This window comes from Puma concolor, chromosome B2 (assembly GCF_028749965.1).
Source record: "Puma concolor isolate L17-30 chromosome B2, mPumCon1.1.hap2, whole genome shotgun sequence".
Lineage (NCBI taxonomy): Eukaryota > Metazoa > Chordata > Mammalia > Carnivora > Felidae > Puma > Puma concolor.
In genome coordinates, this window is record NC_141671.1 from 108,465,095 (window position 1) to 108,488,626 (window position 23,532).

The window sequence follows — 23,532 nt, forward strand, 5'->3', positions numbered from 1 at the left end:
CAGACCACCTGGGTGTTAATTTCAGCTCACTCTCTACCAAAGGGTCCCTAACTTTTTCATACCATAGGCCCCTTTGTTGGTCTGGTAAAGCTTAGAGATCCTTTTCACAACGTTTTCACATGTCTAAAATAAAATACTTGGCATTACAAAGCGGGCTGATTATATTAAAATAAAGTTAACAAAATATTTTTAAATGTGATGATATAGTAATATACAAATCACGGGATCTAGAAGCACACCTAATAACTACTGTCATTTCAAAGCAGTGATGAGTGCAGATCTGGAATGATCCGCAGCAGTCGTCATGTGCTATGAAAATATATGTGATTTCTGTTGGCAAAAATTCTAAGGTACTGCCGATACCAGTGCGGCTCATTGCTTACGTTTATAATGGAGAAATGTTAAATGACAGTTAGAGGTCAATGGAGATAAAAATCCAGGGTCTTTGTCTAGGTTTACAGCACCCCTGAATTCTATACAGGAACCCCGGACGCTAGCCAGTTATACAGCCTCGTGCAAAAGTTACTTAACTACTTTCATCTCTAGCTCCTCCTTCAGCAAATGGGGGTGATAATAGTAGATGCTGTGTAACTGGCAGCATCAGAGTTCCCGGTACAGAAATGAGTATAGAAATGTAAATCACTCACTGCAGTGGCTGGCACAGTGAACACTCAGTAAATAATGCCATTATTAAGGATGGTAGACTTTTGAGGGCTTGTATTTTATGTTCCGCACACTTTCAAGTATTGCATAAATTACGTAGTGCTGAAACCATGTGCATATGTTATTTTTATAATCATAAAACGATAAAGCTGTTTCTATCCTGAAAATACATAAAGCTAGCAATACCCTCTAATAAAAAGGAGGTCTAAATACGAATCTCTGCCATTGCAAGATGCGTCAGAAGTGGGACCAGACACTGATCGGAAGGTTTCAAGGGGTTTATTCTCAGTTTTAATAGACAAGCATGAACACAAAGGGGAAGTGCTTCTTTGTGTCTGTTTTCCTCATTATTTTCGCGTAGCAAAACTCTTCACTCATTACATTGCCAAGGACTAACTTAGTCACATGCCCAGTCTCTTTCTCATTTAAATCGATTTGGGCTGCGGTTTTATTTTAAAAATAAATACATTGTAAATCATTCTGTGGAGCTTCATATTCAGGAAGGTAACTCAGTTGAGCTTGAATGTAAATTTGGTGAGTGGCTTTACGTCCAGTTCCTTCTCGAAGCTGCATGGAACCCGGGCATTAGTGTGCAGAAGAGTAGCTGTGTGTCGTTGCTCTGTGGAGATCTGTCTCACAGAGAAAGCAGTTATTGATTGTACTGGTGTTTCCTTTGTATACTAACCAGTTCTACCTTTAGATAAAAGGACTGACCTTAAGTGAGAAGTAAGTACAAAGCTCCTGATGACAGAGTTCCCTTTCTGCTGGATCCTTGATACAGCACCTAGCACAGCACCTGGTGCAGTATGTGTTCAGCAATTATTTATTCAGTGCAAGGCTCATCTCTACAAGAAACATTAAAGGTTAAACCTCACTTTTCTAGGCTGAACATTATCTAGGAATTTTCACATTAGAAGCAAAAAAGCTGTTGATCGATATGGACTCTTACATCTCCAGTGGATGCGACCAGCCGAAAAATAAAGAAAAAAAATAGATCCCACGATAGCAAGCCACTATTTTGATTCATTCTTTGATTGAATTGGTGGATTGCTTAGAGAACGTCTTCAGGTAACACGGAGCTTAGAAAACTGGTTCAGTGTCATAGTAACTATTACAGTATCATGGGGGTGTGGAAGAATGGAGCTCGCAGTGGGGATTGAAAATTTGCAGAGAAATGTATTCTTTGTATAGGAAGAATCCTATGTAACATTCAGACATTCGTAAGTCATCCCACAGCGAAATTGTGAATTGAGTCATTATCACATACTATATTGCCAAATCTATATTTATATTGTCTACATGCACAGAGGTCAGCAAAGTGGTAAGAGATCAGATTATACATATTTCGGGCTCTAGAGGCCAGGCGGTCTCTGTCACAGCTACTCAACTGCCATGGACATGGCTACCTTCCAATAAAACTTTACAAAACCAGGCAGCTGCCAGATTTGTTGGTTTACTGACACCCTACATAAACCATGACTGTCCTTGCAAACTTTTCACTAATCCTCAGCACCAGGAAACGGCCATCTCCTCTGAAAGGTGTGTCATTAATAAAGCTACTGAAAGCTGTACACAAAATGTTACAAATCTCTTTGCATTTCAAGTGTACAGACTTGCTTGTAAGGCTAATTGTAATAATTCTACCTAGTTTTAGCATTAAGCGGTGCATGCGCCTTCTGTTTCAGTTCTTGGTGGCATCTAAGGCCATATCTGTTAGTTTTGTTACAGGGATACCCATGGCATGCATTCAGTCCAGGGAAATGTCTTCAGTTTATTGGTTTGTTATTTGCATTTTGCACAGAGGCATGAGTGGGGTGCCAGTGCAAACCCGTGGCCCTGAGCGAAGATGTGAAAGGGAAGGGATATTAAAGTCATCACTTACAGAGAAAGATGAAGCAAAGGCATCTGTAGACATGAAGCGCATTCCAAAAGTTTCATATATATAATGTGCCTCAGAAGAACCGGCAATATCAGATAACAATAATATTATCAAATTAACTTTCCCAGAATCACATGTCCAGAGAAAAGAGGCCCTTATACACACAGGCTAGACAATAAAGGAGGTCATTTCCAAGTGACAAATCTCTTTACAGTTTGGTGATATCTCACTTTGCCCATCTCCCTCAAAACTATAGTCAGAGACATCATGGATGGTTATGGTCCTATCAGTTCATGGATATCAAATATAGAAGACAGCTCTCAATTCTGATTTTTTAAAATGTGTGTATATAATAGTAACAAACCCAAAGTTCAAAATGTTTTTAAGCCTTAAGACATTAGATAATTTTATTTTTTTTTAGTCTTTTTTTAAAAAAATATAATTTATTGTCAGGTTAACTAACATACAGTGTATACAGTGTGTTCTTGACTCCGGGGGTAGATTCCCGTGATTCATCACTTACATACAAATCCCAGTGCTCATCCCAGCAAGTGCCCTGCTCAGTGCCCATCACCCATTCCCCGACGCCCCGCCAACCCGTTGCATTAACCCTCAGTTTGTTCTCTGTATTTAAGAGTCTCTTACAGTTTGCCTCCCTCTCTGTTTGAAATGATTTTTATAACAAGTACAAAATTTAATTTAAAAGGGGAATAAGACACTAACACTGTTGTTGAATGTCTATCACATTTGTGATAGCACATTATGGATTTTGAGGATTATACCATACTGTGGAAATGTAGTGATAACCATGTTGTAAGATTTTATTATGGAATAACCAAATATTCTGGGCGTGATGCCAATACTTCTTAGTGATATTTTGGAATTAGAAAGTGAGTGTTGAGGGTTACTTAAGAGAAGGTGGAAGCTATTCATCAGGTACAAAACTTATTTAGAAAAAAATTATTAACTATTAAAACCATAATGTGATTTCCCTCTTGACATCTGCCACATCATGATATTATTTACAATCAATTACTCATCCATTTATTTTATTTTTCTGTCTTTCCTGCTATTACCAGGTACATGTGAGACAAAGAAATAAAGAATCCCAATATGGTTGTGGGAGAAGCTAATTTTTCATTTTGTCAAAGGTTCCCCCCCTTCACAGCCATGATAATATTTCTTGGTGATTGTTTGTTTCTGTGAATTGAGAAAGAATAGCATCCAACTTCATCATTGATCCATTAAGGTTATTCCAAGATGTGTTGAATTAAAGTTGAGTCCTTCCCATATGCATAAATATATGAATTGCTTTCAGAAGTGTGAATGTAAGGAATAGAAGAACAAAAAGAATTATGTTGCAATGCAGTTAATGAAACAGCTGGGAGATGGGAAGAGAATTGGGTGGAGGGTCAAGGCCTTGGGCACTATGTCAGCTGTCACTAAAAGATGGTGCCCTGAACACTCTATTGAACCTCCCTCAGCGCCAAGACGTTCATCATAGTACTCCATACTTCTCTGAAGGTTGGTTTTTAAAAACTGATATGAGATGAAAATACTTTGGAGGAAGTTGACAGCAGCTTTGTTTGCTAAGATTACCATACTTAAGCAGTTTGTTATTAATTGTGCTTTCCTAAATATGGTTCTCTCCACATAGAATACTTCTCAGGTTGCAAGAATGGAGACCGCTGGAGAAATGGAAGAACTTTATAGATTAAACACTGGCAGGAATTATACCTACAACAACAAATAGTTTATGCTAGTACCATAGAAGATGTTAAGTGTACCTCCTCTCTGTTTAAAGAGATGATGTGTGAAAATACGGGAAGAAATGCACCATGAGAAATGCTTAGAAAAAAATCACATACCCTCAGAATAGTCAGCTTCAGTAATTGAGATTCAGTCTTCATTTCTCTTCGTTGCTCCTCCTCTAAAATGTATTCTGTTTCTACTGCCATCATCTTAGTTCAAACGCCAGCATCTCTCAATTAAACCGTTGCAGTAGTCTCCTGGTCTGCCTGCTTCCACTTAATTCATCACTACAATTAATCACCCACCAGCAGCCAGAGTGATCCTTTTATTTTTTTTTAAGTTTATTTATTTATTTTGAGAGAGAGTGCACGTATGCAAGCGGAGGGGTAGGGCAAAGAGAGAGGGACAAAGAGAATCCAAAGCAGGCTCCACGCTGTCAGTGCAGGGTCTGGACTGCACTGAGCTGCACTGGAGCACTGGGCTCCATCCCACAAACCGTGAGATCATGACCTGAGCCCAAATCAAAAGTTGGACACTTAACCGACTAAGCCACCCAGGCGCCCCCATAGTGATCCTTTTAAAACACCAATTAGACAGTGCTCTCCTCTGCTGAACACCCTTCTTTCTCATTGCATTTTGAGCAAAATTTAAATGGCATGCTGACCTCTAAGGGCCTACACACTGTTCCTGAGTAGCCTACGCTTTTATGGCTCCAACTTCCACTCTTGGCACTTGCGCACCATATTGTGTTTCCCTTTAAAAGGGGGAAATGCGGCGCCTGTGTGGCTCAGTGGGTTAAATGTCCGACTTCAGCTCAGGTCATGATCTCACGGTTTGAGAGTTCGCCCCCCGTGTTGGGCTGTGTGCTGACAGCTCAGAGCCTGGAGCCTGCTTCAGATTGTGTCTCCCTCTCTCTCTGCCTCTCCCGAGCTTGTTCTTTCTCTCTCTCTGTCTCAAATAAATAAATGTTAAAGAAAAAATTGAAAAAAAATTTTTTTTACATTTATTTCTTTTTTGAGAGACCTAGAGAGACAGAGCACAAGTTGGGGAGGGCCAGAGGGAGAAGGAGACACAGAATCTGAAGCAGGCTCCAGGCTCCGAGCTGTCAGCCCAGAGCCCGACATGGGGCTCGAACTCACAAGCCATGAGATCATGACCTGAGCCGAAGTCGGAGCTTAATCGACTGAGCCACCCAGGCACCCCAAGAAAACATTTTTAAAACGGGGAAATAATCATAGCTTCCTCATGAGTTATTAGGAAGGCAAATAATGTAAATCCCATTAAACAGCACCTGGTACACAGAATGCACTCAACTATGAATTACTACTAAGTGTTAGACATCAGCGACATTGGCTATCCTTCTAGTTATAGAACTGTGCCCTTTCCTCCTTGGGACCCTTGCTCTTGATGTCCCCCTGCCTGGACTTGCTCTTCTCCAGGGCTTCCCATGGCTGTTTCTGTCTCAACTTCAGTGCCTCATCTGCAGAGAACACTTCCCTCACGATCTAAGTAGCTTCCACCAGACTCTCACGTCACCTGTCACCTGTTGGTTTCCTTCATAGTGTTTCCTAAAATCACATTACAGATTAATTCCTTCTAATGTTTTCAGTCTCATCTCCCACAACAGACTGGAACCTAGGAATGGCGTTATGTCCAACATATTTATCATTATATCCTCAGCTCATGAAATGGTAGAAACTCCATTCGGATGGACAATGAAGTGATAGCTAGGGTCTCGGCTCACAGTTAAGCTAAGTTACTGAATAATTCATTGCTGAGTCTATTAGTTCTATATGGCTGCTGTAACAGATTACCACAAACTTGGTGGCTTAAGACAACAGAAATTTATTCTCTCACAGTTCTGAGGACCAGAAGACCAAAATCTGTTTCAAGGGGTGTGCAGCTGCAACCCAGCAGACTCTAAGCCTAGGGTGGGTGATGGTCCAGTGAGGCCAAAGGAAAGACCCAGAGACAGTGATCAAGAGGTAGGTTTGTTGGGGGAACCTATGCCCAGGGAGCATCTGCTGTTGGGATCTATGTGCAGCAAGTGCTTGTATCACAGCAACTTAACCCAGCAACTATCAGTAGCCTTTTCCTTCCTCGCATGGGCCAGCATTTCCAAAACATCAAGGTGTGCCACGTGGGCACTCCTCATTACGGGAGGGACGCTCCAGGTTGGCCACCTCCAAAGCACCTGACCTTGAACACTGAACAACACATTCTGCTTTACATTCTGCTTGCTGGGAATGTAGAGGGAGGACAAGATCTCTACGTTTTCAAGATGGTGATTAACAGGGGCATTCAGGATGTGCTTGTACCAACTGGCCGTCCAGCCTGTACCATATACCTGGCCAAAATTCAGCAGTTATGCTCCATCCAGAGTCTCTTGGGGAGAATCTGTTCGCTGCCTCTTCCAGCTGCTGTGGCGGCCTTCATTCCTGGGCTTATGGCTACACATCACTACAGTCTTTAAGGGGAGCATCTCCAAACTCCCTCTGCTGTGTCTTCTCATATCCTTCTTCTCTGTGTGTCTAATCTCTCCCTCTGCCTCCCCTCATAAGATACACGTGATTGCACTCAGGGCCCACCTGAACCTAGCTATGTTAGTGTGTGCTCAGGCCTCCATAACAAAATACCACAAGCTGGGCAGCTTAAACAGCAGGGATTTATTTCTCACAACTGGAACCTGGAAATCCAAGACCAGGGTCCAGCAGGGTTCAATTTCTGATGAAAGCTCTCTTCCTGGCTTGAAGACGTCCATCTTCTCAGTATGTCCTCACTTGGCCATTTCTCCATGTGTATGTGTAGAGGTGGGGGAGGTGGGAGAGAGAGCTCTCTGGTGTCTCATAAGGACACTAATTCACTAATTCACCTTTATGACCTCATTTCACCTTAAATACTTCCAGAGAGGCCCCATTTCTAAATATAAGACACACTGGGGGTCATGGCTTCAAAATACATATTTAGAGGAATGGACATGATTCAGTCTGTAGAGCCCAGGATAATCTATCACCTCAAAATCTTTAACTTAATCATATCTGCAACGACCCTTTTTCAACTGAAGTAATTAACATTCAAAGGTTCCAGGTATTAGGATATGGATGGGTGCCACTTTTCAGCCTACCACACCGAGGAAGCAAAAGGAATTGCTAAACTTACATATACTTGTAGGTTCTCAAAGATGGTTTGTGCTGACAGGGGGTGGTTGCTCCAAATTAATAAAGTAAAGCAGAATAGAAACTTATGAGGATTCCTGTGACTTATGTAATTACACATCATTGTAAGAGAGCTCAACATGAAAATAAGTTCAAACACTAAGCCTATAAACCAAGGGTTTATTCTTTGCATTGACAAAAAAACCTTCCACTCCAGATGGATTGATTGCTGTTGCCAATTCCATAAATGCATTTGCAATTCAATTTGATTCATGCTGACCTTTTCAGAAAGAACTATTGAGGAAATTTTCAAATCTATCTGTGCTTTAGCATTTACTCTTTGTGATGTAAAGCTAACAATAGCTGACATTTATTGAACATTTACTATGTGCCAAGCACTGCACCAAAAATTTCATATATGTGAAAATATATATATATTTATGAAATATACATATTATGAAAAGTTTCATACACACACACATACACTTCATTTAATGCTCACAACAGCCCCATGTGGGAAGTGTTATTTTCTTTAGTTAACAGACGAGTGACCAGAGGCCTGGAGAGTTAAGGAACTTGTCCAAGACCACAGAGCAAGAAAGTGGCAAACAGAGATGCGAACCTCACCATTCTCACCAGAGCTCATTCTGTGAGGCCCTGCTTGATATTCCCCGGAAAATATCATTAAATATTCCATTTCTAAAACTTGCCGTGAAGAGAAATTGTTATGAAAGGTTTACATCAGCATTAAGACCTTTAGTATAACCAGATTTTCCTTTTGTCAATTGCATTAGGGTTCTCCAAAGACATAGAACCAATAAGACATGTGTGTGCTTATGTATCTTTCTCTGTCTCTATCTCTAAGAGGGCCAGGACAGGCTGGGGTTGGGTGATCCAACTTCATTGCTGAAGGGTCTGGGCCCTTTAGTGCCCGGATTGGGTTGTTGAAGTTTCCCATTGACTGTAATCACAGGCCATGGTGATACTAAGGAATGCCTAGGGATCTCGTGTATTCCAGACATATTATTCCTTACCTTCGTCATGAAGTAGCAGCCCAATTTCCCTTGGAAACCCAGATCAATCACCCCAGCCAGCACAGCGACGAGAACTCCCTTCTTTGTTAACTGAGAAGCATGAAGAGCCCAAAGCAGTTGGGTGGCAGTCTTCACTTTCAATTCAGTGGAATGATTGTTGTGTCTCCTGGTAGCAGTATTCCTCCCTTTGGAACTAAGACTTTTAGATCAGCAGAGCAGAACGGTGCAGTAACAGGAAGCAAAAATTTTACTAGTGGATCACTAGGGGAAATAGGACAGGGTGCCACTCCTATTTCTGCCTCGAGATTCATTGTACCGGAACAGTTCTGTGACATAAGTTGAGCTGCAACACTACCACTTCTATAAACTCAATATGTTTCACTGGCTTTCAATTTCAGTCTCCTGTAAAATCACTCCAAGCCCCATGTGCACCCCTGTGTTGTGTGGAGGGAAAATAGATGTCTGATGATGCAAGAGTCTGAAGGAATGCGGGAGTGAAGGCCACTGCTCAGCGTCCCTCACACACAAATGTAATCCCTTTTTGACTAGTGATAAGAAGAAGGAAGCACAGAAAGGTGACATAAATGAGGCATCTAATGGCCTTTGTTGTAACTGAGCCTATAATTAAACACTCCCACAGAGTAGGCCCCTTTTATTCCACTTCTGGCTTGGCTATTCTGGTCTTCTTTTGCTGGACTGCCGAGAATAGAAATCTGCATGAATGAGGATTTCTATCAGTTCATCAAACCAAGTGAAAATGTCTGTTTGTCATATAAAAGATAATGTCAGAAATCCATTTTTAGCTCCCTGTTGCTGTACTCATGTGTGAAATTACTCACAGGGGAAGATATTTGCCCGTAAAAGAACCCTTATTGGCCTTGGATGTGATTGGCTGCACAAATTATACTGCCAGATGAATTGGTTTTACAAATCAAACAGAAGGCCTCATAAACTGAACTGGGATCACAGTGCGGGGCACAGCCCTGCCCTGTGACGGTGTCAGGGCCCTGTTTGCTGCTTCTCTCCTTAGCAACATGATGGCTGGAGGATAAGTTGTTCTCCAAGTATGTAAATCTTTGCAATTCCTTGGTTTGTTGAAATAGAGAGACCATTTGGTATTTTGACTGAGGTACTCATTGATTTATTTTCCGTCTTGATTAGATTAGCATGAATTTGGGGTTATTTTCTATCTCCTTTGGAGAAAGAATGGGGAAGGAGGGATTGAGGTCAGTACTGCTGGTCTCTGGAAACAACCGATTTTAGCGTTTGTCAGTAGATTGTGTGCCGTGCCCACATTTGGTATTTTCCCATGCTATGACTTATGACTTAGAAGAAAGAAATGGTGCAATATTTAGCGAGAGATTTAGCCCTTTTTTTCTTGGAAAAAAAAAAGAAAAGGAATGAGGAAAAAAGAGAATGAGGAGGAATAAGAGGAGGCAAAGGCAGGAGACAGAGCAACAATAGGCAGGTCTGAAGAATTTGAAAAAGCTCTGTCCTCTACAGGCAATTTATTTCCAGTTCTGTAAACTCAGAAGACAAACTTTTGTTTTTTCAATACTCTTAATAATAATAAAAATGATCTTGTTAGTTCAGTGCAGAGCCAAAATTAGGAGGTCAAGCATCAACTTGTTTATGTGGGCATTTCGGTGGAGCCAAGTCTGTCTAGTTGCCTTGCCCTGAATAGCAACTGGCTCAGACCCAGCAGCAATAAATCAGGAACAGGGGAGAGCCTTTCCTTGCAGGAACCCAAGCAGGCCACGGCTTACAGCCTGCCCAGCCAGGACCAGCCTCCCCTGCTTCTGCTCCCCACCATGGCACTCCCAAGCTCCAGGTGTGATCCCCAACCTGCTGAGACACACACAGCTGCTGAGAGATGAGTTGTCCTTGGTGAGCTGTCCTCTCTCGCTTCTCCACCTCAGGACTCTCAGCAGATTGGTTGTTGCCCAAAGGGTCCACACTTCAATTTACATATCAAGTGGGAACCCAAGAGACCTTGGATGCCCCTTTTAGTTATAAAAGCCAGTTTTCTCAACCCGTAATATTTGGATTTCAAAACTTCACTATGGCAGCATTGTATTTCATTGTGACTCACTCTTAACTAGCATTTTGCATTGCTTAGTCACTGATGAATCTTTTTTTTTTAAATATGAAATTTATTGTCAAATGGGTTTCCATACAACACCCAGTGCTCATCCCAACAGGTGCCCTCCTCAATGCCCATCACCCACCCTCCCATCCCTCCCACCCCCCCATCAAACCTCAGTTTATTCTGTTTTTAAGAGTCTCTTAGGGTTTGGCTCTCTCCCTCTCTAACTTTTTTTTTCCCTTCCCCTCCCCCATGGTCTTCTGTTAAGGTTCTCAGGATCCACATAAGAGTGAAAACATATGGTATCTGTCTTCCTCTATATGACTTATCTCACTTAACATAACACTCTCCAGTTCCATCCACGTTGCTACAAAAGGCCATATTTCATTCTTTCTCATTGCCACGTAGTATTCCATTGTGTATATAAACCACAATTTCTTTATCCATTCATCAGTTGATGGACCTTTATGCTCTTTCCATAATTTGGCTATTGTTGAAACTGCTGCTATAAACATTGGGGTACAAGTGACGAATCTTTAAACTAGTATGGAACCTAGAACCGCCAATCTGCATCATCTGGTTTTCTGTTGGGAACAAAATTGGCTTATTTGTTCTCAGCCTAGAAATCATGATTAGATGTGCCAGTTGGTCTAACTTTATATGTGCATTTTCTATCACAGGGTATGGAACTACAGGGGGAAGTATACTGTTCTACATGGCAGATCATTCAGGAGAGTTTTCACAAACTTAACTAAAAGTCTCATTTTTCCCAGGCATGACTTGCCACTGAAATTGCCAGGCCGTCTCCCTGCATGGAAATTCTTCCCTACAGCTTTGGAACCTCACACTTCCCTGCCTGTGCTGTCTAACCTTGGGAATGACCAGTCACTGCCCTTTATTGTTCTAGTTACCTATGGTTGCATTGACTTCTGAAGCAACTGCTAAGTTTGCACATTCCCAGACTCTACCTTCCTAAGTATTTTCTGCTAAAGAGTTAAAAATGTGGAAAGGTTTAATTACATCTGTATCTGTTTAAAAGAATAAATGTGGGGGTGCCTGTGTTGCTCAGTTGGTTAAGTGTCTGATCTTTGATTTTGACTCAGGTCATAATCTCACGGTCGTGACATTGGGCCCCGTATTGGGCTCCATGCTGAGTGTGGAGCCTGCTTGGGATTCTCTGTCTCCCTCTCTCTGCTCCTCCCCTCTCCCTCAAAATAAATAAATATACTTAAAAAAAAAAAAGAATAAACTTAAATAAGAACTAGAAAGGAAATCATTACTGTAGCCACATATCTTTTGTTAGACTTTGTATATGTGAAAAGCCATGTGTAAGGACACTTAGAAATATCCTTGAATTCATTTGTAAGCAGCTTCCTTATGCAGTTCAGAAACCACTTTCAACTCTTAACCATTATCATGCTTCCAAATGGAATGCCTCTTTCAACAGCAGACTTGCATCCAGCTAGGGCAAGACAACAGGTCTATTTAAATTTTAGCAATAATGCCTTCAAGATAAGACATGACCTGACATATTGGTATTTCCTTCTTCCATACTTTATGGATAGCCTTAGAAACACATGAGGGTTTGAAAATGTTGTCCTTTGCTCACCTACCATACATGAGAAGACTTCAGGGATAGTGGTCTTTCACCTACCCAGCTTCTGTCAAGCAAAGTTCAGAAGGCAGGTCCTATCAGGTCAACAGTAATAGCTCACAGGTGTGTGTGTGTGTGTGTGTGTGTGTGTGTGTGTGCGCACACACACACACACACAAAATGGGAGACATAGAGAGAAAGAATACATACTGGGTGGATAATTTAGAAAAGAATTACTACTTTTTAGGGTTTCCAGTTATATGCATTCCCCTTTCCTCCTGGCTAGTGAGAAATTTTCTTTACCTGTATCTCTTTTCTTTCTAATTTGACCTTATTTTCTCCCTCTTTCCAGTTGAATTTCTCTGAGGTTCCTTAGCTCTCCCAGTTAGATCTAAATCAGATCTAATCTCTCCTTTTTTATCAAATAACTCCAGGAGTTATTTAAATCTCTCCTTTTTTGTCAAATAACTCCAGGAGCTTTACCCAAATCTCATTTCCCTGTACCCCAGTTTCCTAGGAAACCTCCCCAGCTACTCTTTTCCAGGTCTTTCTTCTACAAATCACAAGTGACAGTTTCCTTTTTTCCATTCAATCTTTGTTTTCTCCTGGAGCTAGAAGCACCATACATCTCCCTGTAAGAACTAAAATAATCTTTTAACTTTGCATTATCTATTAAATAAAAATTAGTTCTGATCATCTATAGGCCCAGGTGCAGTCATTGAGCAAAAATGACCAGAATCCCGCATCAGGAACCTTACAGAAGCCACATTACACAGAAGCATGCACCATAAGTACACTCCCCAGGAAAGAAGGAAGCGGCAGGCCCATCAGATAGAAGAGGGTGGTACATAAACTCAGTAAAAGTAGAGCTTCAATCCGGAGTCTCTTCATCCTTGAAACCTTATGCCTCTCTGAGGATTGCCCATGTTCTTCTCTGCTCACCTGGCCATCTTTTTGGTCAAGCTAGAAAAGGAAAGATGCTCTTGAAAATTGCCCTCTTCCTCACCTATTCTAGTTGGTATATTTATAAATGTGCCTCGAAATGGCTTCCAAACCATGTGGTTCTCTACTTGTAGAGGCCTAAGACTCATTAGAGTCATTAGTTTGTTAAAACTCTGCTTAGATGTTTAATACCACAGCCAAAATAAAAATTTGTTCTGTCCTTAACTGATGTGTTGAGTGTCCCATTAGCTAAATAGTAATCATACTGAGATGCCATCTGGCTGGAGCTAGGTTTAATCCCTAGCTGGAGGTTGAGGAACTTTGTACAGTTTTACCATCAGCCTTCCAAGCCACCCCCTTCTGGACAATGGCTTGTGTCCCAGTCAAATTGCTTTAAGCAACACACAGGCATTCTCATGATGCACCATGAGTGCTTTCTGACCCTTGTTAGCAAAGAGACCCAGCAGGATGGGAAAAAGACAGCAGCAAAGTAAACAGTGCGTGCAGCACAATGATGTTGATGCAGGCCTGTCCTTTCTCAGCTTCTCAAAGCTCCAAGTCGGATAAAATGCACGTGAAGTGCGTCCGCAGCACAGAACATTTAAGCGTCTTCTGATGGGCTGCAGTTGGCTGGGGGAGGACCACGAAGGACACTTCAGACAGCAGCCTGTGCTCTTCCATGGGGACAGCCAAGCTCCACCTGAACCTTTCCCTCTGTGTTAACTCGGAGATGGCTTTCGGGCCTCCTCCGGTGCCCAGGGAAGTCCTAGTTCTCTTTGCCTAGGCAATTAGGCATGAGTACTTCGTTGTAGTAAATGAGTTAAGCAGTCTAGAATATACAGAATTTTTGTTTGACTGATTGGTTTCTTTAAAAGAATGCTCTCTCTGGGGCGCCTGGGTGGCGCAGTCGGTTAAGCGTCCGACTTCAGCCAGGTCACGATCTCGCGGTCCGTGAGTTCGAGCCCCGCATCAGGCTCTGGGCTGATGGCTCAGAGCCTGGAGCCTGTTTCCGATTCTGTGTCTCCCTCTCTCTCTGCTCCTCCCCCGTTCATGCTCTGTCTCTCTCTGTCCCAAAAATAAATAAACGTTGAAAAAAAAAAATTTAAAAAAAAAAAAAAAAGAATGCTCTCTCAGGATAAGTGCAGTATCCAAAACTGGGAATCAGCCTATTAGGTACTCTGATTCAATTTTCTTTCTTCTGTCAATCTATAAAGAGAAAAAAATGAACTTTTTTCTTACTTTTAACCTTTCTGTCATTATTTCTAATATTCAGTATTTATCCAGATTAGTCATAATGCATGTCTTTCTGGTCTCATTTTGGGCTTGTGTGCTAAATAAGACTTCCTCTACCATCTATTAATAAAAACTCTTGGGTGACTTCCAAGGTGCCTCTGTCATATAAAATCCCATGCTATCTATATTTTGAACAATTTTAGGATGAATTCTGCACAAATTAAGTGGAAATGCTTTGGAAATAAAATATGTGCTGTCATCCTAAAGCTACGTCCCAGGAAAACACTGTGGAGTGGATTTATCATTCCACTTGATGGTTCCATGTTCAGAAGAGGGACGATTTAGGTGTTCGTTCCTACAATGGCAAAAGCATTAGCTTTACAAAGATGAATTTTTAAATATTCGTCATATCGATCAAGTCAGACTATGGGAAACTGAAACCAGAAGTTGAGAGGAATTCAAATCCTTCTTGAAGGATACCGTGCGTGAGATCTTTCCTGTTCCTCCCCTACATTGCCAAGTCCTCTCCACCACGAGTCTGTGAGACCTCTTGTGCCAATCCACTGATCAGCAGCCCCCCTCTTCTACCCAGACTCTTGCATTGTCCTCCCAAATCATTGTCTTATCGCTCTCCCCTGACTGAACCCAGATTTGAAGACGACTTTTGGAGTTAATGATTAAAAGTCAATACTATGACTTCCCTTTCAACAAGTTTCTGCTTGCCATTCTATGTAGGAGAAATGACATTCGAGGGGCGCCTGGGTGGATCAGTTGGTTGAGCATCCGACTCTTGATTTCGGCTCAGGTCCTGATCTCACAGTTTGTGAGACAGAGCTCCCTGTCAGACTCCGTGCGCTGACAGTGCAGAGCCTGCTTGGGATTCTGTCTCTCTCTCTCTCTGCCTCTTCCCCAGCTCATGCTGCTGTCTCTCTCCCTCTCAAAAAAAAAAAAAAAAAAAAGAAGAAGACATTGGATTATCAAATTCAAAGTTAAAAAACGTGAAGTACACCACTGGAACAGGCTGACTTTTTCTTGTTTGTTTCTTTAGTCTGACACTTCACCATAATTAAATTCATTCACTCACTCAAAATAAAAACAAAGAGCAAATAGCACTTCGTGGATTCCTACCCTGTTCCAGGCTCTGCACTTGACACTGGTCAAGGGAGACACAGTCCCACAGTTAAGGGAGAAAGGCAATTTAATCAATGATTACATAAGAGTGTTACATATATGATCATTGAATATAAGATAATGCTATAAACAATAATGACAAAACAGTAATAATGACAACAAAGGTAACAGGAACTGAATGCTTGTGAGGTAGGCATCAGATAAGTGCTTTATATGCTTTATCTAGTTTAATCTTTACAGCCACTCTGTATGGCTGTACAATTATTATCCCCACTTTACTGATAAGGAAACTTGGACCTGAGAAGGTTAACATACTTCTCCAAAATGACAGCTAGAAAGTAGCAGAGCTAGGATTGGAATCCAGTTTGTGATTAGAAAGCAGTTCTAACCTCAGAGGCCCCTTTGATAATCTCTCCGCCTCTGTCTGCCACAGCGGACTCAGGCCTGAGACCTGCAAGGCTCTTCGCTTGAGACTAGGGTCATGTGAGTGGAGTTTGAAAATGGAAGTCATTAACGAAATATTTGAAATGATTATAAAGTTGGGAACAAACCGATTTCATTTGCCAGAGCTGGGGGTAAAGACTGTAGCTCTCAAATGTAGAATTTCAGGAAGCAAGTTTAGGGGTAAATAGGTTTTCTGAGATCACCTAAAACAGTCCTGAGCGGTCTTCTTTTCCTCCCATTTCATTTTGCCAACAAATTTGTGAATCAAAGAATAAATTTCTTTTCATTGGGAGAAACGGAATTGATTGTTCAAGCTAATTAATTAAGTGAAGCTGTTACTACAGGCTGAGTCTAGTCTATAAATCCGTCTGAGGAGGGATTATGATATGGTTTGAATATGAAGAATAAAGGAATTAAAAGGCAGGGTGAGGCAAGGGATACAGGAGTACTGATGCATAGGGGCACTTGTTTATAGCAGCACTCTCAACAATAGCCAAATTGTGGAAAAAGCCTAAATGTCCATCAACTGATGAATGGATAAATTGTGGTTTATATACACAATGGAGTACTACGTGGCAATGAGAAAGAATGAAATATGGCCCTTTGTAGCAACGTGGATGGAACTGGAGAGTGTGATGCTAAGTGAAATAAGCCATACAGAGAAAAACAGATACCATATGTTTTCACTCTTATGTGGATCCTGAGAAACTTAACAGAAACCCATGGGGGAAGGGAAGGAAAAAAAAAAAAAGAGGTTAGAGTGGGAGAGAGCCAAAGCATAAGAGACTCTTAAAAACTGAGAACAAACTGAGGGTTGATGGGGGGTAGGGGGGAGGGGAGGGGAGGTGATGGGCATTGAAGAGGGCATCTTTTGGGATGAGCACTGGGTGTTGTATGGAAACCAATTTGACAATAAATTTCATATATTTAAATAAATACATAAATAAATAAAGTATTAATATTGTTAAAAAAAAAAGACAGGGTGAGGAATGAACTAGAAAGACAATCAGAAAATGGTCTGAGGGCGCCTGGGTGGCTCAGTCGGTTAAGCATCTGCCTTCAGCTCAGGTCATGATCTTTCAGTTCTTGAGTTCAAGCCCCGTGTCGGCCTCTGCACTGACAGCTCGGAGCCTGGAGCCTGCTTTGGATTCTGTGTCTCCCTCTCTTTCTCTGCCCCTCCCCCACTTGCACTCTCTCTCAAAATAAATAAATAAACATTTTTAAAAAGGAAAAGAAATGGTCTGTAGTCTTAGCTACCTTGGTGTTGCTAAAGAGAGAGAAGGAGGGGGGTAGAGGGAAGGAAGGAGAGAGAAGGAGGAGGAGGAGGCAGAGAAGGGGGAAGAGTCGAGGAGGAACAGTAGCAGGGAGGAGAAAGAGTTAAAAGAAAAACAGAAAAACCACCACCGTGGCAGGGGCTCTTAGCCTCGGGGCTGTCTTCCAGGAGCCATTTTCCTGACTGACTTTTCCACTGCGGCTGTCTTTCAAGGATTATAGCCTTGCAACTTACTTTATAGACTCTCTGGATCTTCTTCCTGTTCTTCTACGAGCTTCCAATTAATTTTGTCTTTTTACCAGTTTTTAGTTCTTTTAGACTGTGAGCATTAAAAATAAAATAGGAAACCCAGTCAAGTTGGTCTTCTGTTGCCCCATGGATACAGCCCGTGGTCAAGACTGCAACAATAGCCCTTGACTAAAATAAGATTGGGCATTCACAGCTGCATTGTATTTTGTCTACCAGTACCTCTGTGTCTCCACTGAGACGATTAAGTCCTTGAGCCATATGTTTTCATTTCTCTTTCCCCAGCATGTAGTTCCGTGCGTGATAGAGAAGGGCATACAAGAAACTATTAGTTGAACGAACGCATGAATGAATGAACGAATGAATGAAATAGAAATGGCAGCACTTGTATTGTTACCTTACTCTTCCCCAGTAATTATTCAAGCAACTACGTCCAGTGTAACTACTCAAGGAGGCCCAGAAGTTGTAATTTTTCAAAAACATATATGAATTTTCAGGCACTTGTATAAACCAGTGTTTTCTTTTTTCTCTCTCAAATCTCTATGAATTGTCAAGCAAATACTTTAGGAAGCACCATGCTACATAAACAGCTCTGCTTGGTTGTTGTCAGATTAGTAGAGCAAGAATGGAATGTTATAGTGTTTCTTGCCATCCAAGGATAATCTATTCTTGCAAAGATAGTTACGAAAGTTAATAACAGTTCCTACAGGGAAGACAAATAGTGTCTGAATTGGATTAAGGCACAATAAGAGTGCCCAATACAGTTGTGTCAGGGAGAGGTTTGGTATTTATGGCTTCATTACAACCTTAAATGGAATATCTCTATTTCTTCTGGGTTTAATGAAGCCAGAAACAACCGCTTTGTTGAGTGATACTGGAGTTTGAGGCTTATTGGGGTTTGGGGGGGTTGCTTTTAACTTGACTTATTTTAATTCACGCTTAACTAGCTCTCCCGCATCGGGTACTCAGACTGGCACTTTAAGGACAATTAGCTAAGTGTTCCTCTGTGTTCACCACAGAGCCGAGAAAAAAGATAAGGAGAATCAATAAGACCAAGCCAGTTTAGGACGAGAACTAAGTGACGAATTCACTTTCCGTCAAGAGCATTGGCCAACTCATCAAGCTGCCTGTTCTGGGAGGAAATGCTCTGCTCTCCTCCCTCTGTGCCTCATTAATGTGGAAATGGTTCTGCTCTGACTGCTCAGTGACTTTGCTGTTGTGTTACCTAGTTTTCAGGACTGTATCTCCTGTCCTTCTTCACCATCCTCATCGGGCTGGTGCTCTACTCCTCCACCTCCACGTACATAGCCCAGGACCCCCGAGTGTACAAGCAGTTCCGCAATCCCTCGGGACCCGTTGTGGACTTACCAACCACAGCTCAGGTGGAGCCTTCGGTCACCTACACCAGCCTGGGCCAGGAGACCGAAGAGGAGCCCCACGTTCGCGTGGCCTAGGATGCGGCCCTCCCTGCCCCCTGCGGTCAACTCAGCGGCCGTGTGTTCGCCCTCCATCTCTGTATTGTACATAGAGAAAGGTATTTATTAGGTGCGGTTTACACAGGTGGACTGCAAGGTAGCAAATCCGAAAGCCTATAAAAGGCACGAGCTGAAGATCACCGCAGATACGGGCTCCCATCCACCTGACTTAGAGAGATGCCTAGCTAGTGTGTATCCCGACCACAACCCTCCTGCATTAATTACTGTGAAAACTTTTGAATTAAAAGCAAGTATTATTATTATTTGTATTATTATTGTTACTGTTATTACACTAACTTTCAGGAGACTGTTTTGTACTCCTGATGAGAACTATTGCCAGACCCACATGTAGTTAACATAAATCCCACTTTTCTATGGCAAGTCACTTTTTAAGAATCATACTTTATTTTTTTGCACAGTCTATATGAGTGCTGCATGCCACAGGAGCTCCATCCCTGAGAAGTTTCCTTATCCTAGGGACCTGGTGGCTAATGGTTTCCTCTGTTACCTGTTGGATTGCCTGCTCAATAAGTATTTTGTGCTGTGACCATTGTGGGGAGGGGCAACTGACCATATAATTCTCTATTCTAGGAATAGATATAAAGCCAACACTTTAGCCTTTTTATATTTCACTCTCTGACTACTCCAGGCCATTGCCTTTCTGTTGTGCCACGTGATTCTGCTGATAAAGTCGCTGTAATACTGGATGAGGAATGTTTCATTCCTGTGGCTTATAGGAAACCCCAGAAATAATATCATATGTGTTTAGGGTAATATATATACATCTATGTATTTTAAATCTTTCTGCCCCTTCCTATATCCTCTCTTCCAAAAGTGTATTGATTTTACCTTTAATTCCTAGATTTCTTGAGTGATAATATGGAAATTGTTCAAGGCAGTGGAAAAAGCCATGGCCCTCTGCCCTCTTCATTGGGTGAGACACTTTTTAAAATACACCAGCGTGGAAATTACCCTTATCGTGGCATATCACTGGTTGTGTAGCCTCCCAACAAGGTCAAGGTGCTGATGTGGAATAGTCTCTGACAATAGCTTGACTGATTTCACCATTTAGTAGTGATAAAGATGTTGTGAATGAAAAAGTTTGGCAATTGGGTCGTGTTTGGCATCCCTTCAATAGCAGAATATAGCAACGCCATATTCTTAAGGATACAGAGAATATTGCAAGGTCCTGATAAGGCTTTGAAGCATATGTCACTAAGTCTAATTTTGTTGCCCTGAAAGTAGCTCTTTTTTTCAAACACACAAAAAAATCAAGAAACACTACAGACCTCTTCAATTTGGAATAGATCCTATGTGTCAGTATGTGAAACAGTCTTTAAGTTTGGCTGGCTTCAATACCATTCAGAAAGATCCGCGATGGGGTACAGGGTTTGTAAAAGGAAAATAAATGCTGATGAAATTGTGGGCAATTCAGACCAATACATTTTAGGCAAACAAAACAAAACACCAGAGGGGTCCCTGTAAAGGAGGACGGATTACAGCGCAGTCAGGTTTCCAATACACCCTTCACGAGGCCTAACTACTAGGCAGGCAAACGCGCCCCCTGCTGGCAGTCAGCGCCAGGCGGCTCCTCTGCCTGCCTTCAACCCCCGGGGGGTGTAGTCCTGCCCTTGGAGATGGGGAAGAAGAATGATCTCCTCGGATATGCAGATTTTATGGCCATCTCTGTTCAGCCCCCTCAGAAATACGTTTTATTTTCGGAGAAGAAAATATCAATGTTAAAGCTACATCAAGTCAAAACACCTTGCCAATCTCTGCTACCTTCTAAACCAATTAAATACCTTTCTCTGAATATTTTGTCCATTCAGATCTGAAGACCTTTGAAGACTGTGGTTTTATTTTTGTGTTTACATTCCTTTGGTTGGCATAATTTGCTTGACTTATTGCATTTTTAGTATTTATTTTAAAGCCAAATGTTTTAGTCTTTTTTATTCATTTTTTATGACACTAATTCATAAACACTTAGTAAAGTCTTATGAGAAATAAGTGGATGAACATATTCCAAGTCAACTCAGTCGACTGGGAATTTTTTAAAAATTTAAATTTCAGAAAGGTTTGCAACCAATGGATGGCTAAAAGTAGCCATCTGGATTATTTTCTAGGATATTTCAATTGACTCCATTGTATGGAAACCAAGTGTGAATGTTGAGGTGGACTCACTGTATACCCTTTTATCATCCAGTGTCCTTGTGCACAAGACTTTCATGTCACTGGGGTCCTTCACCGTGTTGGTTCGTCCCCATTTAGAAAGGCTGATAACACGTCGAACCATCCGAGATCAGGAGTTCCAGATGGGCCCTTCGGAAAACAAAAGAAAATAGCCAAGAACAAATGTGACAACACCGGTCGGTCCTTCCAGAGTGCGTCGGGACGCGAGAGTAGGACATTAACTCTAGTTGTTTTCGTTTCCGAAATATCATAACCTCAGTAGACACCAGCAAAAATCTCAGCTTTCTGACCCCACCGCCACTCTCTCCTCCACAAGTGAGACTTTAGCAACTTGTATAGAATTGGCTTGGGTAAGCAGACCACAGCTCCCCGTTACCCCGCTGGCGCTAGTGGTGAGTGCTGGTTCTCACTTCCTCGCCGGAAACTTGCACTGAGGACAGCGCTTGCCTTGGTCACACCTTCCCACAGCTCCAAACTCTGGACCACACAACCAGGTAGACCAAGCAATGGAAACATTTGCACCACTGTGTCCCATGAAAATGTTTCGATGTTTAGTTTAGATATTGCTAACTCGTGCTATTAACCTTTTGACAAGCGTGTAGTATTGTTTGTTTTGGGTTTGTTTTTGAGTTATAACCAGTTAGTAGTCCCCGGCTAGCTCCCAGTACAGATTTTACCCCATGGGTAGGATTCTATTGTCAAGCCACATAACAAAGCACACTAATCCAGACACTGCAAATGGAAAATATGAACCAAAAAGGAAATTTACACCGAGAAGTTGAACAAACTTTCCATTTTTGATATTTGCATGCTCCCCCCTGGACTGGCTGTGGCAATGTAATGCCTGTATAATGTTTTCAAATAAAAATAAATGCTTTATGAAAGCACGGAGTTCTTGGTTTTCTTAAGTGTTTGTCTGCACTATGACAACCGTGGAAGGAGCTCCCTTGGGATGCTGGAAATAGCTATGAAAGTAGACAGCAGGGCACATGTCAAAAGAAACACCAGAAAGAAAATATTTCCAAATTAGGAAGGGCTCAGTTGGTGTCAGAGCCGGAGCTTTGAAAAGCCACAGTAAGCACGTTTGTAATTTGCAAAATTAATTATTTATCTGAGTACTTAAGAAGGTGCTGGGGGCTACAGTCTTCAAGTCCATGTTTAAACACGTTAAAACACATGTAGAACAATATCAATTTTCCCCAAGAAACAGTTTCTTATAAAGGACAAAGTTCTGTGTGTGCTTCCCTTGGCACAATGCCAGACTTAAAAGACGAACACCACGTTTGTTAAGCAGAACTCTTTGTGTCTCTCCTCTGGGCTGACACCGTATCCTGTGATTGTCCCTCCTCCACTAACTGTAGCCACCAGCAACCCCTTAAGTACTTCAGGATGATGTCTATAAATTCGCATGTTCTTGTGTGTGTTCACAATCAGACCTCAAAAATTAAAGAGCTGCAAAGACTGTGTACGTGAGTTATATATTTAAAATATTTTTAAAAGAAAAACACCCATTTTTCAGAAGAATAGGAATAGCAGCACACTGATCCTTTTAAAGTATTCTCTTTTTTTTTTAATGTTTATTTATTTTTGAGAGAGACACAGACAGACAGACAAAGCACGAGCAGGGAGGGGCGGAGAGAGAGGGAGACACAGAATCCAAAGCAGGCTCTAGGCTCTGAGCTGTCAGCTCAGAGCCCGACGTGGAGCTTAAATCCACGAACCGTGAGATCATGACCTGAGCTGAAGTCAGACACTTAACCAACTGAGCCTCCCAGGCGCCTGCTTTTTAAAGTATTGTTGAGTGAGATCCATTATGATCTTCCATTATAAATAGAACAGTCTGCATTTAACACAAATAATTTGCTTCAAAACTGTGACTTAGTTTTAAAAAAGTTTTTTCCTTGAAAAATGTAAATGTTTCTCTAATGTGTTGTTTATTTAGGAGGCTTTTCACCGAAGATGAAATACATTTGAACTTCAAGCCAACCTATGTCCAAATGCCCAGCAATTCATTGGAGTCCAAAGATTATACATAATAAATGCATACGACATGTATACTCTGTCTCCCCAGTGAATTATAATTTTCTTAAGAGAAAGAACTCGGTTTTCTAAATGCTTGAAGGTTCTTGCGAAGGTAAGATAAGGCAGCCCTTGGATGATTTAGCATGAAGAAAAAAGAGAAACAAGTACAATTCGGCAGGAGAGCTGTAATAGATTATATTGTCTCGATGTTGCGTAGGAAAACCAACTGTAATATCAAAATAACAGGGTCTGAAACCAGATCCATTTTCAGGCCTAGCAAAACATCTTGCACAGGGAAGGTACTTATACATCTTTTTTTTTTTTTTTTTTTTAATGGAATCTAACTTCTTAACCCAAAATAGAAAATACAAGAGTAAGATTTCTATTACAAAATGTTCCCTTTTCTACTACTT

At 41.5% G+C, this 23,532-nt stretch overlaps 1 protein-coding gene and 1 long non-coding RNA gene across 4 annotated transcripts in view; one reads left to right on the plus strand and one right to left on the minus strand.

The window, feature by feature from the left end:
• The window catches only part of LOC147581175 (uncharacterized), a 61,573-nt gene extending 52,485 nt beyond the window's left edge, over positions 1-9,088 (minus strand). The window contains exon 1 of one of the 3 annotated variants that reach the window (XR_015251500.1): positions 8,484-9,068. This is a non-coding gene — a long non-coding RNA (uncharacterized LOC147581175). Of the gene's footprint in view, positions 1-8,483 lie in introns of all 3 variants that reach the window. The other 2 variants (XR_015251501.1, XR_015251499.1) reach the window with 2 other exon arrangements.
• Positions 1-21,988, plus strand: part of SLC35F1 (solute carrier family 35 member F1) — a 410,105-nt gene extending 388,117 nt beyond the window's left edge. The window contains exon 8 of the mRNA XM_086707681.1: positions 18,662-21,988. Coding sequence (XP_086563807.1) covers positions 18,662-18,886 — 225 coding nt within the window. The 3' untranslated portion in view covers positions 18,887-21,988. The remainder of the gene's footprint in view (positions 1-18,661) is intronic.
• Positions 21,989-23,532: the final 1,544 nt, after the last annotated feature.